The following is an 18674-nucleotide window of genomic DNA, read 5'->3' as shown; positions in this document are numbered from 1 at the left end:
ATAGGTGACATTTAATCAAATCAAACAACACAAGGCATATAGAAATAACTTTAATTAAAAAAACTTACATAGAAGATTATAATATGTCATGACAAAAAAAATCTGAGTTTATTTGCCTGGACAACTTGGGTTTGTTCTGGATTTTGTTTTCTTTTTTAAAATATAAATGTACGGTAAAACTACAAGCAAAAATTAGTCAGCATTGAACTGGAAATTTTTTTCTTCTCCTTCTTTAAAGGGACTAGTACAATTTCTAATCCCTAACAAAAACTTAGTGTCAGATCCCCCAGATTAGGCCAGTTGGCTAGGATTGTCAGTTATATGGGTACTACAACTTGAATAACCTTTTTTACATGAGAAAAAGTGATTCATATAAATTGTCCTCAGTTTTTACATATAACAAAATGATATAATAGTGTCAAAAGGAATTTTACTTAATGTACACTCCAGTATCCAATATTGAAGCATTAACCTTTTAAAAATTTTATTTCTCACTCTAGGATAGATGCTTATTTGAATAGAGTAAGGAATGGTAGGGAATGACCAAAATAACTAAAAGTACAATAATATACTAACAGGAATTTCCTGTCTGTTGCTCATTTTAAGTTGGGTGTTTTCTCTTCACGAGATACATAAAATAGATAAAACTCAAGTTGAGTTTTAAAAGGTGTGGTAGTTTTACAATACAACAATATTTAACTACTTTGCTTTTCTTATTCTGTTAGGCGTGAATAGAAAATAACCTGTGTTTAACCCAACAGATATCAGTGATTTAAAATGAAGGAGTATCGTGTTTTCTGGTATAGAAATTTCCATAAATAACTTCTATCGGTTAAACGTGTTTTTTTAAAAAAATTCCTTCTCCATAGTCAAGGCTTATAGATGTTCAACACCATTGGAAATCTCTTTATTTATGGTTCAGCTGATATTTCATGGGGTAGTTCATACGTGCATTTTCAAGTGGAGTGGTCACTTGCAGTGTTTTTTAAAACTACTTACATGTGTGTATTATGTATGCATGTATACTCTATACACGTGTTTTATATTCTTAATATATTTCTGAGGCAATTTAAAGAATAACCACGTGTATAGAAAAAGAAGAGCTGTCATTTGATGAATAGGTATATGTGGGTGTGGGTATAAGTTGTTTAAAAATTATTATTATTTACCCAGTAATGTGCTTTGACATCAAATTGCAGCAGTTAATTTTCTGGTGCTTGTGATCTGCATCAAACACAAATGACTAGCACTTGTCTGTAGGTGAAAAGCTAGTTACTCCTGTGGTTCAGGAGGGAAAATGAGACGTAACTTGCCTGTTTCATAAACAGCACAAAAGATTAATACATGCACCTGCACTACATGCTGTTACTCTGGAATTGTGACTGTGCAGGGGGTGGGGGAACAGGGCTTATTTTTTCTCCTGTTTTCCCATTCAGTTACATCATTTTCTTAACCTGTTCCCTGTCACTGATTTTTCTTAACGTGAGTTGAGTAAGTCCTAGACCAAGGGTTTTGTGTGTGTTCCTCCATTTCGTCCGCCTGCCTTTGTGGATTGTGGCCATTCTCTGGTGCACTGGTACAGAAGACTTCACCATGGAAAGCTGGACTTGATCTTTCAATCTGATCATTTTTTTCATCTTGGCATAATAAGGCTGCTATGTCTTCATCTTTCAGCGGAAAAGCCCGTCGTTCCCACCCCAAAGGCTGAAAGAGAAAACGTTTTCAGTTAAGTTTCAGCTAATTTGTTTAAGTTCATGTCTCAATCTGTAGCTCTCAGTTTTGTAATAACCATTGTTCTGTTCTTTAGCAGATAAAAGTACAAATTCTCATTTGGTCCTGAGTGTCTAGCAACTCAAAATATCTAGCAACTCAAAATGGAACGTACTGAGGATTACTTAGGGACCTTTGGGAATTATTTTTTTTTCACTTTGCCTCTTCCACGGAGAGGTAAACGCTGCTATTAGGGCACTGGTCTTCATTTTCAGCCTAGGAGCACTTTAGGGAAGGCCCTTTAAAAGTGTTTGGATCGTCTTCCTCAGTATCTCCATTTTCATCCCATCATTATTACAGACCCCTATTGACTTTTCTTTCCCTGTGCTTTCTATGACTTGCCTATTAATTTCTATTGTCGCTACTCTCTTGATTCTAGATATGGTTCTTTTCCAACACCTACTGATGAAGAAAAGTACAAGAACTTTATAGATGCAGTGTTAGAAAACACTCCCATTGGGGTTAAAACTGGACAAATGGGGAGACAAGTAAAAATCTTTTATAAGGGGAAGAGAAATATCTAACATTTACTATGTGCCAGGTGTCATTCTGTTTAATCCGATTTGGTTTGTAATGAAACTTTGATAGAATTCCCATTTTCTAACACATAAGTGAACAGGTGGAATTAGGTACTGACGTGTTACATAAAGAGTCAGGGAAGTGTCTGTAGTTAGTGATGGAACTAGAACGCTGGAACACAGAGCCTCTGATTCCTACACCCAGCATTCTGTACTGGGCTGTCATACTGAATTTGTTACGTAATGATGACTCCTTAATTATCAACAAGGAATTCTATAAACAAGTTTTTAGAAGTCAATTAAAAGGAGGTTTAACTAGTTATGTATAACACTCCTACCTTGATCTCTTGACTCTGACTTACTGAAGGTGAGGCGTGTGCACTGGGGTCCTGGCTCTCTGGAGGCCCGGCGGGACTCTCAGCAGCGCTGTGCTGCCCACCACTGAAGTCGTTAGGGTATTCTTTCAAAAGCAAGTCCTGTCCTTCAACATTTTTACTGTAAGCTCTAGCAAGAAAATATTTAATTATTTGTTGATGTCTTAACGTTGTATGAACAACCTAAGGTATCGTTCATAAAGTCAGTTGAACTTGGTAGCTTTTCTTTAAACAGCTCTGCCCAAAAGATTGTAAAAAATTCATCTGCTGATCTTCCTGATGTTATCCTCACATCTCAAAGACTTCAATAGTATTTTATGAAATCTTTTGCCAAATTATTATAGTGGTTTTGTTTTGTTACAGTTTGGGGTTTTTTGTTTGTTTGTTTTTTTCCAGAAAACAGGAAAAGACAAGTTACTTGACTCTTACAGTCTGAGTTCCCAGAGTATCCTATGGTTATCGTAATGTCGTCCATGAAGGACTCAATTCACATTTTCCTCTATACTTTTGGAAAACTGTATCTCTGGAATGTGGAGAAAGTTGAGAACAGAATCTCGTGTATGTTAGGATAACTCTTAGAATAAGGCTCTACAACAAATCTGGGTATCTTGAGACCTAAACAGAGAAATGTGTTTTACAAATAATAGAGAGATGCTCCACACTAAAGTGACTATCACATTTCAACATGATCTTGCATTTTGAGTTTTGGCTATATTAAAAAATAGTCCAGTTAAATATAAAATACCAGGGATTTTCTCAAATACATGACTACTGATTATGTTGTTAGGATTTATCCCCCCTTCCCTCAAAGTCATGTTCCAAGTATTAGGCGATTTGCTTTTTTACCCTGGATAGGTTTCTTGAGGGTTTTTTTTGGTTTGTTTCTTTTTAAGAAAAACATTTCCGAAGTGGCTTTGTTACAGATTACCCAGATTCTAATCCCTAGTGTTAGGTCCACCATTACAGTACAGTGAAATGACCTATTTATGGAGAATTTTTCATATTGTTTGCTCAGTTAAATCTATTACTGAGGCTGACAATTAGCATGAGAAGTTGAGTGGAGTAAAATATAAAACTCCTTTCATCATTATGTAATTAGCCTGAATATATTTTTAATGTAAACTCAGTATAAGCAGTGTTTCACTTCTAGGGCACAAACAGCAGATGTTATATAGTATGTTTTCTTCATTTTCAGTGGTCTCCCTCGTTATTATGCAGAATTATTGGAGATTTCACATGGATTCCATGGTTTTGGGGTTTAAATTTACAACACCTGCCTGCTGTTTCTTCTGTGCCACTTGCTTTGCTCCCATAGTGACCATCTGGCTTGCTCTTTCTCTTCATATTTTTTGTGTCTTAGGGAGAAGACTGCATCAGAGAGGTCTTCTATCTGGAATTAGAAATAAAAAGTTTTGCTTTTATCAGAAACATTTTGAAACATGAGAACAGGTGTCAGAGTTCCTCATCAAGAGAACAATAGGAAGAAAACTCTAAAATAAATGCAGTCTAAGTCAGAGAACAAATGTCATGAGAGGAGGTTCATTCCTAAAAAGAGGGAGTTTAAAACTTTTTTACTGTTGGGTCATGTTTGAAGATTTACCTATAATACTTTTATAGTACCTTGAGTACATACAGGTTCACAGTGCTTTCCACTTACATAAAATATCCTTAATGCTTTATTCATCCAAAACCTTGTATTGATTGCCCCTTACGGAGTATACTGTTCGTGGAACATATGAATATCAAAGAAAGTAAAACTGTCTGAGGTAAATGAGAATTAGTTTAATGAGTTACTTATCTGGAGTTCTAAGACTTCGGGTGTGTTTCTGGCTAGGGTCATTCTGAACTAGAGAAGGGTGCATTAAAAGAGGGAAGGGCATTAAAAAGTAAATTTTGGTAGTTGAAAAACACGATCAGTTGGCACAGAAAGACTGTAATGGAAACAATGTCTTTTATATAATACCTGCTTCTTCAGACTATCACTTTGAATTAGTTTGGTTATATAGTATCTTTCCCTTTAATTTTTCTTGTCTTACTATAAGTTTTATCCATACAGGTCCACAGTCCCTTTCCTGTAATTCCAAAAATCTGAAAAAACAAGTTTTCATAATTCATTTGGTGACACAATCTTAGCTGAAATGATGTGGGGCTATTCTACTTTCTATTAATATTTCACTATAGAAACATTAATATTTGATTATGAGCACTGTCCTAGACTCCCTATATGTATTACATGATATATGTACCACAGTGCTTTCTAAAATCCAAAATTTTCCAAATTCAAAAGCAATTGTTCACAAGATTTTGCATATGGAATTGTAGGCTTGACTGTTAAACTAAATACCATGCAGAAAAATATGACTAATACTGGGAATTGAATATATTCACATAAATTCAATATTTCAATGACTCATGTAAGGAAATGGTATGTTTTGTTTTTGCTTTTCTTTATTCTTTATATATTTTGTCTTTGTAGCCAAATTTGCACAAAACACTTCCTAATCAAATTAATATCCTTAAAGGGGAACTTTCTTTTCATAAGTTTTGAAAATTTATAAAATCAGTGTATGTTCCTCAAATACCAAATTAAGCACATGGGAAAAAAAAATTAAGCAGGCTTCATAACATATTAAGGGCAGTAAGTGAAAGGCAGCTTACCTCTTCTTCACCCAAATTATATTCATCCAGAGGCTGAAGAACAACCATCCTCCAGCTGTTGAAGATACAAACGAATTTCAAACAGCTTTTGTTAATCTACCTAAGTGTAGCAATTTTATTCTGTAAGCACAGCTATTATAGTAGTGTTTTCTTTCTTTGGGATTTCCATAATTCAAATGGTTGTATCTTAGTACTTTATCTTTTAAAAGAGACAACGTATTTGTATTATGAGAAGAGGACAGGAGATGAGGCTTTACTTTTGGCCTTACAATAAACAGTCTCTTATACATAGTTGCGTTTTATACCTACGAATGTACTAATTTTGAAATAAGTTAGTGGTATGCTGACAAACTGGCTCAGAAAATAAAGAGGAAAAAAGCTCTGATTTTTAGCATTTGCCAATTTCTTTGTGTGAAGACTCCCATCATGGCCTCTTGTGAGTTTTTAACAGCCACATCACAGAATCCCTACGGGCTAAACAAGGTCAGCCAGCCGGCTCCAGCCTACCAGTGTAAATTGAAAACATTGTTGCTATAGAACATCTAACCACAAATGTTATTTTTTTACTTAATGTAGAATATGTCAACAAATTCTCTGCAGAAATTCTCATAATACCTCCTAGAGTATTAAGAGTTCTCTCAGTGCCTCAAAGCAATTATGAATAAAAGAATCAAATTAGTTAGAATAGAGATGGGTAGGAATTACTGTAATTGTCAACCAGCTCTTGTCTCTGTTTCCATCCTTTTCTATTTCTACTTCTTGGTGCCAGATTAATAATCTTAAACCTCTTTCATCATGGCTAAAAAAATGGACAGTTTGCTGCCAGCAGGAAACAGATCTGTGTGTGGCATTCAAGGACATCCACAATCTCGTGACAACTTTTTGAGCCGTTATTTCCTGTATCACCCTTCACAAAACCTCAGTCTCTGGCTTAGCCTTGCACAGGTTGTCACAGGTGTTATCATCTTACACTGCGAATACTCTATGCAAAGGTAGTTGCTTTCTTTGATCTCTGCAGCCTTGTGCATATCTCCATTTTAAGGAGCAAGGATTATCTGTTAGTGTAATTATTTACATCCTTAAAGTACCTTTTAGTACCATATATACAATAGGAAACTAAATATTGAATGAAAAAACTCTAAAAATGCTGAAGTATTAGGAATTTCCATTTCTTAATAAAACCTGAGAAAGTAGTGCTACTGTATGGCACTTCTTTTCAGCATGAGTAATGTCAAAGTTTCTTTCACCATTTTCCCTCCATGTAACCATGTAAGTGGGAGGAAGGCAGAAAGGAGCATCTTCCTTTCATTAAATAAAATTTTAACTTCACTGAAAATTTAAGTTTATTCAAAAAAAGAAGGAAAATTAAATAATGTAAGTATACATACCTTGGAGTAACTATTTCCTTATATTGGAGTTTCTCTAATTTAGCTGGGGCCACTAATGACATGGGAATCACAATATTATCTATATCATAAGAGCTCTCACTTCGCAATCGTCGTCGTGCTGTATTCTGCAAGACAGGATTGTAGTAGTTTTACAATAGTATTTGGTTACTTGTAATGATACTCTCCTTTTACGAGTTATATAAAGATAACATGGCAGTGCCTTTAAGTTTTATACATTGTTATGAAATCTGAGTATAAAATGTTAAGAAAAACAAGAAAGCATATGTATCTTCTATGAACCAACACATTTGTGTGTGGACACATTCAGGCCTATTTTTAAGACCATTAAAAATATGAATGCCTTAAAATACAAAACATCAGAAGATTGTACCATAAAGCACCCTAAATGTCAGTGAAATGATCTTTTAACAAACTCATTTTTTATTAGGAAAGGCTATGAAATGTTTGGTGAGCCTTTTAATAAAGATCGTTTTTACAATCTTCATTTATGTGTTCCTGGGTCCCTGAGCTTCATGCTGTTTTCTCTAAATCCTCCCACGTTTTAACCTCTACTCCCTACCAGGTAATGAAACAGAACAAAGTAAGAACACTGCTGGATTCTTATTAGCAAGATTATGCTTAGCATCATGTCAAGAAGTAGGGATGGTTATGATAAAGTTTAAAGTTTTTAGCATATGAAAAAAGCCATAACCAAGGACTAATGTACAATTACCTCCCTAGTTAAAAAAAAGTTTAATCAAATTTATTGCGTCTTAGTAAAATAATTCTGAATATGCTAATTATGTGCTAGTAAATAAGGCTGTTATAGATTAACAAAATATCTATAACAAGTTCCCCTCCCCCCCACCAGATCTGCCAGGTTTAAAAGTCATAAAGCTACTTTAAAGTTCACTGTACAAAAACCTACTTGTGATGATGAATTCTGGGTTCTTGATATAACACTGACATTAGTAACTGCAGTAAAATTGCTCTGGGATCCTGGTTCTGTGCGTTGAATAGCAAATTCTTCAAATCTAGTTCTTTCTCCTGCCATGGAAAGAACCATTGAGAATGTCATACATTAAATGTAACTGGTAGGTATTAGAATTTCTGTTTTCCTAGTTTGGTAACATGTGTTTCTTGATCTGTTTAGATTTTATTTTTTTTAATTCATGTATCAAAAATGAAAAAAATTAAGGAAATTTTATAAAAATCTTAGCCACAATCCTGCCACAATTTCCATTTTCTGGGGAATTGACAGTTTTTATCCAGCATATCCTTCTTTATTAATCTCCCTTTACTCTGTTCATGTTTTCTGTAACTTATTCAGAGGTTGAACTTCTAAGACTTACCTCTTAATTTTCTTGTCTATTCTCTGATTTTTTCATATCGTTTTCTACTTTTTGGGAGATTTCCTTAACTTGATCTTCTGACTACTGATTTCTGAAAATGTTTCTCCTATTATAACATCCTATTTCAGGAATAAAATTTCTCTTTTCTCTCAGAATATTGATAACAAAGTTAAGTTTACTTCCAACTTTGTTATTTTCTGTCTCTTCCACGTTCCTTTTCTCCATTTGTTTTGTGTCTATGTAGTGGTATATGTTTATTTTCTTACTGCCCTTCTTTATTTTACTTTAGTACAGATCTTGAAAAATATTTTCCTGTGTAATGTAAAATTTAATACACAGTTCATATTTATATTATTCCAGTTGTTTAAAAATGTCCTTTCTGGCTAGTTGTTTCTTCAAATCAGTATCCATATCTTGAAAATGGTTGTCTAGAGAGCTGTCTAGTTACTTCTTTGTAGTACAGCATTTTACTCATTCTATTCCTATGTTCCCATCTAGCTAAAAGTTAGATCTATCAATTCAAGTAAAACAGTCTACATCTTAGGTAATGTGTATTTTTTCATAATGCATCTTTATATTAAGAGATACAGGTTTTCCTATATTTTGGCAAAGATGTATGAAAGTTCCTCAAAAGCTAGATGACTGTTGGTTATCTTAAGGTTAAGGCACCAAAAAAGCATAATGATATCCCTGAATGTGGGTGGGAGTTTAATTTTGTTCCACACTAGTTGATCAGGTAGTGTGATATTAGGTAGTGACTTTGGTCTGTTATGGTGGGATTTCTAGAAGCCATACTGGTAAATATGTTAAAGCCACCGTGTATAATTACAGTTAAGTACATCTTGGATGTAAATAGTTTCTAATTTATTGGGTGTATTGACATACTATACCTCGGACATACTTGACTAATGTATATAGCGTTAGATCCACTGGAACAATGAATAAGAACCAATAGGGTATACAGATAATTTGTTATTTAATACACACCTTTCCAGTTAAGTTTTATATTTTATCATTATTTGCAATAACTGTTGAAACTATCTTGTCCCAAATCCCCATAACAAACCCATTTTGTATTACTAGCAGGGTTCTAGTTTCAGAGGTATCTCTATTCATCTTGGAACTGTACGTTCCTAAGGGGAATTCAGTCAGGCGGTTGAGTTACCTTAGATGAATCTCACCCAGTTTATCAAAATTCCGAGGAAGCTTCAGGGAAATCAACATCTCCACAATAGGTACCAGAAATGGTAATAAATATCTAAAAGGCAACCTTGTACTGACATATTTTGAGTCCAGAACACAATGTTGGAGACTAAGTACTGTCCAGGAGGACAGTTAGTAGAAGATAACTCTAGTTAGGAAACACAGGTAGAAGATAACTCTAGTTAGGAAACATAGGAAGGAAATCCTTAACTCACAAAGTGGATGGATTCCCAGTCCACAAATAATTCTGAATTGACTACATGAATATGCTGTTTAATGTTCATAGAACCATGGATGTTTTGTGTAATTAGTGACTGTTCTAGATTATAACTCCCATGAGGCAGAGGTTCTTTGGAAATCAGAATTTTTTATTTTCAGTTTTTAGTACTAGTGCTCCTGTCCTCATTTTAACCTACCTAATGCTGTTTCACTCAAGTGTCTTTTCTTTCTTCCCTGTAACAGCTGTGCAGAAGATTCTGACCTCATTTGAGGCTTGCATATAGGAGAATATCCATTTCTCCATTGATTCAGAGAAGTATTATGTACTGAAAAGGAAAGAAAAATGTGAAGTTTTAGTTCCTTAACACAAATATAATGAGCATGTTAACCTCTTTTTACTTTGTAACATTGCAAAATATTAATATACCAGTTCAAAATTATATATAATGAAGTAAATACTTACATACGAAGATGAAATACTCCTAAGCTGAAAATAACCAAAGTAAGATTCATTAAAAACATCTTCAGGAAGTGCTCAATTTCCTATAGTTGCTCCATTATGTGAAGAGGATGAAGAGGAAAGTTGATCTGTTCTCACAGTCTTCTAAATTACAGAATTTTACAGAGAAGATTTGTTCAGATCTGTAAATCTTGGCTGAATATGATCTGAATCCTTAAGTTAGTTCCTGCTTACCTCAAATCTGGGAACAACTCAGGACTAAGTAAGATTATAGAATGCAACAGACTGGGATCTCTTGAGAGCAATAACCAGATTTCATCAATCTCCTGACAGTGCCTAGCACCATTCTTTCACTTTTTAAAGCAATGAATTTTTTAAAAACTTTAAGTCACTTAATATCTCTGTGCCTCAGTTGCCTTATCTGTAAAATAGGGATAATAGCAGCTATTGTGGGATTGTGAGGATTAAACAAATTCCTGTAATAGTCATTAGAAGGATATCTGGCATAAGTATGCAATAAATGTTAGTTTCACCATGACTGTTGTTCTGTCTGAACCCCATATTTCCAGTACTGGATAAATAACTAAATTGGCTTCTTTTTTTGAAATGTTTGGAGATGTGGAAAGGATAGGGAAAAAATATGAAGGCCTAAGTGCCAAATTCTCACCAACACTGAGAAAAAAGAGTATGGTCTACCAACAGTGACTGGGACTCAGATTTCAAGATGGCAAAGCACCCTAAAAATGATAGACAAAATTTTTATACATAGATGCACAGATCGGCACATTTACATCCACGTTAGCATGCAAAAAAAAAGGAATTTTAAGTAGAGTGGAATTTGTGAGCAATCTCTGAAAGCCTAATATCTTACGAAATTTGAGAAGTAAACTGCAAAAGCACATGGGAAAGTACTGCCACAAAAATGTGATCAAAATCAAAGGCGCTCCAGACCTGGAGGAAAGAAAGAATTACCTGCAGTAACTAATAGAATGACTACACTTGCCAGCCTGCCAACACCTCCACCAGGGTCCTTGAGGCTTCAGTAGAGAAATGGATGGGTGGGTAGATAAGGCAACGCCCGGTGCCCCACTTTGTTTGAAACATGTCCTGCTCATCCATAACTGCCTCTGAAAACAGTATAGAGTGCAAATTTCTACCTCTTCCATGAGAAGGATCCCACAAAAAGCAGTGGCAGAAGTTGTAACAGTGAATATCAACTTTAAAGATGAGAACACAAGACTCCAAAAATCTGAATACCAGTAGCGTAAAACAAAGAAAAGGTACAAACAACAAATGGAAGAACCATCTCTAGAAATAGTTAATGGGTTCACAGAATACAGATTTACAGGTCTTCAAAATAACTAATATTGCCAAGAGAAAGAGGCAAAAGGCCAAGAGACCTCAGAAATGGGAAGTATACTTGTTGAAATTGTGAAACAAAATCATTGCTCACTGCCCTGAATAACAGAATGGTCATATCTAAAAGTCAAGATCATTGGATTGGAAGAGTAATTCCACAACTCAAAGGAATAGAGTGATGGAAATATGAAAAAAAGGACAAACCAAATAGGTTAACAAAGGATTGAATAGAATGAATGGGATGTAATATTTGAAGAAATGATAGCCAAAATTTTTTACACATTGATATTAACTCTAATGTTTCAATAACTCACTTGAGCATCAAAGCAAATGAAAAAAAATATATATATATAGCACATAAGTATGAAGACATCCTAAAAGTTACCAGAGAAGGGAAAAATTACTGCAAAGGAATGAGAATCAGATTGCCAGAAAGCAAAAGCACAAACCCACAGCCAACATCCTCAGTGGTGAAAAACTGAAAGCATTTCCACTAAGATCAGGAACAAGACAAGGTTGCCCACTCTCACCACTCTAATTCAACATAGTTTTGGAAGTTTTAGCCACAGCAATCAGAGAAGAAAAGGAAATAAAAGGAATCCAAATTGGAAAAGAAGTAAAGCTGTCACTGTTTGCAGATGACATGATACTACACATAGAAATCCTAAAGATGCTACCAAAAAACTACTAGAGCTAATCAATGAATTTGGTAAAGTAGCAGGATACAAAATTAATGCACAGAAATCTCTTGCATTCCTATACACTAATGACGAAAAATCTGAAAGTGAAATCAAGAAAACACTCCCATTTACCATTGCAACAAAAAGAATAAAATATGTAGGAATAAACCTACCTGAGACAAAAGACCTGATTGCAGAAAATTATAAGACACTGATGAAAGAAATTAAAGATGATACAAATAGATGGAGAGATATACCATGTTCTTGGACTGGAAGAATCAACATTGTGAAAATGACTACTACCCAAAGCAATCAACAGATTCAATGCAATCCCTATCAAACTACCACTGGCATTTTTCACAGATCTAGAACAAAAAAGTTCACAATTTGTATGGAAACACAAAAGACCCCGAATAGCCAAAGCAATCTTGAGAACGAAAAACAGAGCTGGAGGAATCAGGCTCCCTGACTTCAGACTATACTACAAAGCTACAGTAATCAAGACAGTATGGTACTGGCACAAAAACAGAAAGATCAGTGGAACAGGATAGAAAGCCCAGAGATAAACCCATGCACATATGGTACCTTATCTTTGATAAAGGAGGTAGGAATGTACAGTGGAGAGCCTCTTCAAAAAGTGGTGCTGGGAAAACTGGGCAGGTACATGTAAAAGTATGAGATTAGATCACTCCCTAACACCATACACAAAAATAAGCTCAAAATGGATTAAAGACCTAAATGTAAGGCCAGAAACTATCAAACTCTTAGAGGAAAACATAGGCAGAACACTGATATAAATCACAGCAAGATCCTTTTGGACCCACCTCCTAGAGAAATGGAAATAAAACCAAAAATAAACAAATGGGACCTAATGAAACTTCAAAGCTTTTGCACAGCAAAGGAAACCATAAACAAGACCAAAAGACAACCCTCAGAATGGGAGAAAATATTTGCAAATGAAGCAACTGACAAAGGATTAATCTCCAAAATTTATAAGCCACTCATGCAGCTCAATAACAATAAAACAACCCAATCCAAAAATGGGCAGAAGACCTAAATAGACATTTCTCCAAAGAAGATATACAGACTGCCAACAAACACATGAAAGAATGCTCAACATCATTAATCATTAGAGAAATGCAAATCAAAACTACAATGAGATATCATCTCAAACCAGTCAGAATGGCCATCATCAAAAAATCTAGAAACAATAAATGCTGGAGAGGGTGTGCACTGCTGGTGGGAATGTGAATTGGTACAGCCACTATGGAGAACAGTATGGAGGTTCCTTAAAAAACTACAAATAGAACTACTATATGACCCAGCAATCCCACTACTGGGCATATACCCTGAGAAAACCATAATTCAAAAAGAGTCATGTACTAAAATGTTCATTGCAGCTCTATTTACAATAGCCCAGAGATGGAAGCAACCTAAGTGTCCATCATCGGATGAATGGATAAAGAAGATGTGGCACATATATACAATGGAATATTACTCAGCCATAAAAAGAAACGAAATTGAGCTATTTGTAATGAGGTGGGTAGACCTAGAGTCTGTCATACAGAGTGAAGTAACTCAGAAAGAAAGACAAATACTGTATGCTAACACATATACATATGGAATTTAAGGAAAAAAAATGTCATGAAGAACCTAGGGGTAAGACAGGAATAAAGACACAGACCTACTAGAGAATAGACTTGAGGATATGGGGAGCGGGAAGGGTAAGCTGTGACAAAGCGAGAGGCATGAACATATATACACTACCAAACGTAAGGTAGATAGCTAGTGGGAAGCAGCTGCATAGCACAGGGAGATCAGCTCGGTGCTTTGTGACCGCCTGGAGGGGTGGGATAGGGAGGGTGGGAGGGAGGGAGATGCAAGAGGGAAGAGATATGGGAACATATGTATATGTATAACTGATTCACTTTGTTATGAAGCAGAAACTAACACACCATTGTAAAGCAATTATACTCCAATAAAGATGTAAAAAGAAAAAAGCAAAAGCAGATGCAGGAAAAAACAATGGTGACTTTTTAAAGCTCTCATGAAAAACAGTAAACAGAATTCTAAGGTAGCCCTCAAGATTTCTTGCCACCAAAGATAAAGAAAGCAGAGAAAGATGTTAAATAGTAAAATAAGATGGCAGACAATTCTAAACTCATTCCCACAAAGGGGTAGCTAGAATTGTTAGATTTTAAAATATATATACCTGGCATGTGTTGGTGTTCCAATAGTGTCCACTCGTTTTCTAGAGTATTTTAAAGAAAATTCCAGGCAAATTTCAACGCATCTCTTGTAAAAGGAGTCTCACCACCACCCCTAGTCTTGTAAAAGCACATCAGAAACCTTAACCTTCACTAAAGTGATGCTTTTTATTTAATTTTACTCAAAAGTTTTCTTTACACTTTCCCCCTTTTACTCTTTGGTGTCTTGTAAGGTTGTAGTGGACTCTTGATGCATGGCAATTCAGAGTGTAACTCACACCTTCTCTTCACCTGTCCTGATGATAACCCTCCCAGTCTTTCAGTGCTCACTTACCCAAATCTCCTAAATTTCATTTTAAGATACATCTTGGGGCTTCCCTGGTGGCACAGTGGTTGAGAGTCCGCCTACTGATGCAGGGGACACGGGTTCGTGCCCCGGTCCGGGAAGATCCCACATGCCGCGGAGCGGCTGGGCCCGTGAGCCATGGCCGCTGAGCCTGTGCGTCCGGAGCCTGTGCTCCGCAACGGGAGAGGCCACAACAGTGAGAGGCCCGCGTACCGAGAAAAACAAAAAACAAAAAGATATATCTTGGCCCAGCATCTCTCCTGTCTCCTGCCTTCCCTTTCATTTATACATTTGATAACTTTATAGAGAGCCAGTTACATGCCAGGCACTGTGTTATACCTTGGGGGGACAGTGGTGAGCAAGAACAGGCATGGACCATGCCCCTGATGTAGTTTATACGCATTCTCAAAAACTGCAAGTAATGTGTGGTAGAAAACAGAAGTACTATTGATAGGAGATACCGAGTATAACTAGTAAGAGAGCTCTAGGAAAGGCTTCCCAGATAAAGTGTTAGATTACAAAATACGAACAGAAACAGCTGCTGGATAATAAGGGCAAGGAAGAGAGAATGGTAGAAAGGCCCAAGGCACCAGGGAACAGGAAAAATTTGGCAAGTGAACAGCAGCCGGGTACCTTAGAGTAAGGAAGCATGGTGAAAACCACGAACAGGTAGGAAACAGCCTATGTAAGTAGGGCTTTAGGGATACTCTATTAAAGAATATTCCCTCTGTCAAATATTTTAAAGGATGGGGATGGGAAGCAGGTGTGACATAATTAGATTTACTTTTTGAAAATATAAATTGCTGCAGGGATTGAAGGGAAATAAAACTTGATTAGGCTATTTCAGGAGTATAGATAAGGGATCATTAAGTTAGACTGAAATTGGTAGAAATATAGAGAAGCCGGTTTGAAGCATAAGGTCACACTGATAATGGGGTTTAGATACGAGGAAGCGTGGGTGAAGAAGGCTGAGCCTTAGGGTTCTGACTTGCGTGGGTTGTGGTGCTATTGTTCCTCTCTGTGCACTCTGAAAAATAAAACTTTATTTTGACATAATTTCAGACTTATAGAAAACTTGGAGTAATACAAAGAAGTCCCATATATTTTTTACTCAGATCCCCCAAATGTTAACATTTTACCACACTGGCTTCATCTTTCTGAATGCCAATGAAATACTGACATGATGCTTCTCTACTCTAAATATGTCAATATGTATTTTTCAAAAACAAGGGCATTCGCTTACATAGGAACACAACTATCAAAACCAAGAAGTTAATAATTAACTATTAGCTAACTATAGAGTTCATTCAAATTTCACCAATTAGTCCTATAATGTTCTTTACAGAAAATCCTGATCACTCTCCGTTCAGTTGGCAGGTCTCTTTAAAGTTTTCTTGTATCTGAAATAATTCCATTATCTTGTCTTTCATGACTTTGAATATTTTGATGAGTATAGGCCCTTAAGTTGGCTTTGGTATCTCCTCACAATTGGCAACTAATCAATTCTTCAGTTTGTCTTTTCCCTACTTTCTTGTTACCTGAAGTCAGCAGTTCTGTCATAATTGCTAACTCTAAAGGAGAGTATAGGATAAATCCAAGCTCTGAGGTAAAGCACAAAAACATCTATTTACTTTCACACAATTTGCCCTACAGGAATACCAGGCTATTTGTATATACTTGAACACATCACAGTGTTTCATGGCTCCATGAAAAGTTATGTCATTTTTTCCATTTTAAAAGCTTGTTACTTAATATGGGCCAACAGTATTTGAACCACCAGGGATCTTATTAGAAATATAGAATCTCAGACCCCATTCCAAACTTTCTGAATCAATCTGCATTCTAACCACATCACCAAAGTAATCTGCACATTAAAACTTGAGAAACAATGATTTGGAAAATTTGACTCTTCCTCTAAATTCCAGTTAAGTATTTAAAGCTATACTTGGCATCACCATCTTTCTGAAGTTCCTCTTTTTGCCCTTTTCCCATAACCTTTAACTTCTCTTCCTCTTCCTCTACCTTCTGCTAGGCAGAGTTATACACTCACCTCCCCCCTTTTTAAGAATATTTTTTATCATGTCTGTACCCTTAACATCATTTAATAGTAATTTGTGTGTCTGCTTCCCCATCACATAATTTCTTTAATTTCCTGTGACTCGCCTTTGATTTTTTAGCACTTAATTGTCTACCTGGCACAGAGTAGTTACTCAATAAATGTTGGACTCTAGTTTTACTTAATTCTGTAGAAAAGAAAAATTAATGGCCAGCTGTTTAAGACGGATATGGGATGAAACCTAATTAATAATTATTTGGATTGAGAGTGGTAGGGAATGAAGAAAATAGGGGAGGAGAGATTGGTATACAAAAAAATACTTCATTGATGTGCCTAATGTTACTGTAGCATTCAATTCAAATGTCTTCCATTTCCTAGCTTTTAATTTCCCATTACTAACATATCATTACATTATTGATACATCACTAATAATTTTGAGCCTAACATTTACACTGCCCTTTTTTTTTTTTGGTTGCGCAGCTTGTGGGATCTCAGTTCCCTGACCAGGGATTGAACCCAGGCCATGGCAGTGAAAGACTGGAATCATAACCACTAGCCCACCAGGGAACTCCTGTACACTGCCCCATTTTTTAAAGTCAGATAAATAATAGAGCAACATTAGAAGAAATATAATTACCTTTGTTTTTGCATATTCCCTTTCAGTCATATACATATATTTCATATTAATATTTCAAATGTAATGATTTTATTTGGATATATGTATAACTATTTTTTTAAATCTGGTAACTCACTCATCATTGTTATGTTTTCAGATGGTCACCTAATATTCCTGATTAGAGACAGTATCATTTAACAGCTATTCCCTAGCTGTTGGAGCTACTTGTTATCATCATGATATTATTTGTATTATGGACATTCTTAAAATAATCATCTTCATGAACACATTTTTTAAGTAAAAAAATTTTAGTCTCAGGATAACTTCCAAGTAGAATTAAATCATGAAAAGTAAACATAAGCTATATTTTCCTGTATTTCTTTAGTGTTTTTTCCAAGCATAGGCAATTTTTTCTTGCCTTAGTGCTTTTTTTCCTTTCTCTAACTTTTCACTGTGGAAAAATTTCAAGAAACACAAATGGAAAATGGAATAATGAACTCCCCTGTACCTATCATTCAGCATCATGAATGCTCGTGACCAATCTTGTTCTCTCTCCCACAAGTTTTTTTTTGCTGTAATATTTTAAAGCACATCCCAGACATCATATCTTATCTACATTATGTGTCAGATTGAATCTCTAATAAACTAACAGATAAAATGTGTATTTATGTAACCACATGCATTATTACATCTAACACAATAATTAATATGCAACAGCCAGTCCATGTTCAAATTTCTCTGTCTCAAAAATTGTGTGTGTGTGTGTGTGTGTGTGTGTGTGTGTGTGTGTGTGTGTGTGTGTACAGCTGAGTTGTTCAAATCAGGATCCCCAAGAGGCCCGTACATTGCATTTGGCTGATACAAGTATAAACATTTTTACATGGTTATAATTGTACCATCCATAGAAGTAAAACATTTGTCCTTTAATATCACTTAACATTCTTTGATAAATGTTTCCATCCTTAGATGAACTTTTATGATCCTTTAAAAGGCTGTATATTCCACTGTGATAGACAGTTAACCACATTCCTACTGTTCTCTTCAAGTTGTCTTTAATTTTTCATTACCACAAATAATGTTAAGATAAATATATTTGTGAATAAAGGTGGTTTCATATTTAGGATTAGACTAGGTTCTTGGAAATGGATCTGCTGGATCAGAGTACAGAGTTAACAGTTTAGCAAACATTTATTGTGAACAAGTACACAAGTTTTTTTTTTTTCCTCAATGAGCTTATAAAAAATACGTAGTTTAAAGGCCTTGTAATGCATTTCACAGTACTTCCCAAAAGGCCTGTATCAATTAATTGCACCTGAAATATTTTAGGGTCCTGTTTTTACTACACAGTCTTGCCAGAACTGATAATTAATATGTCTAATATTAATGTAATTGGAAAAAGGAGAAACATTTAGCACAGTGACTGGCACATAAGTGTTCAATTACATGTTAGCGACTGTTACCATTTTCT

General features: G+C 35.4%; 1 protein-coding gene across 13 annotated transcripts in view; it reads right to left on the bottom strand.

The window, feature by feature from the left end:
• Positions 1–34: 34 nt before the first annotated feature.
• The window catches only part of KANSL1L (KAT8 regulatory NSL complex subunit 1 like), a 146065-nt gene continuing 127425 nt past the window's right edge, over positions 35–18674 (bottom strand). For 12 of the 13 annotated variants that reach the window (XM_027122469.1, XM_027122494.1, XM_027122496.1 and 9 more), the window contains 7 exons: positions 9680–9808; positions 7637–7755; positions 6709–6833; positions 5321–5375; positions 3940–4052; positions 2627–2792; positions 35–1704 (listed from right to left, as the gene is read on the bottom strand). In XM_027122469.1, coding sequence (XP_026978270.1) covers positions 1465–1704; positions 2627–2792; positions 3940–4052; positions 5321–5375; positions 6709–6833; positions 7637–7755; positions 9680–9808 — 947 coding nt within the window. In that variant the 3' untranslated portion in view covers positions 35–1464. The remainder of the gene's footprint in view (positions 1705–2626; positions 2793–3939; positions 4053–5320; positions 5376–6708; positions 6834–7636; positions 7756–9679; positions 9809–18674) is intronic. The other variant, XM_027122493.1, reaches the window with a different exon arrangement.

The sequence above is a fragment of the Aethalodelphis obliquidens genome, unplaced genomic scaffold (genome assembly GCF_003676395.1).
Source record: "Aethalodelphis obliquidens isolate GAN/ISIS:26980383/991018 unplaced genomic scaffold, ASM367639v1 scaffold2, whole genome shotgun sequence".
Taxonomy (NCBI): Eukaryota; Metazoa; Chordata; class Mammalia; order Artiodactyla; family Delphinidae; genus Aethalodelphis; species Aethalodelphis obliquidens.
Note: the sequence above shows the minus strand (reverse complement) of the source record. Positions and strands in the feature narration are given on the sequence as shown.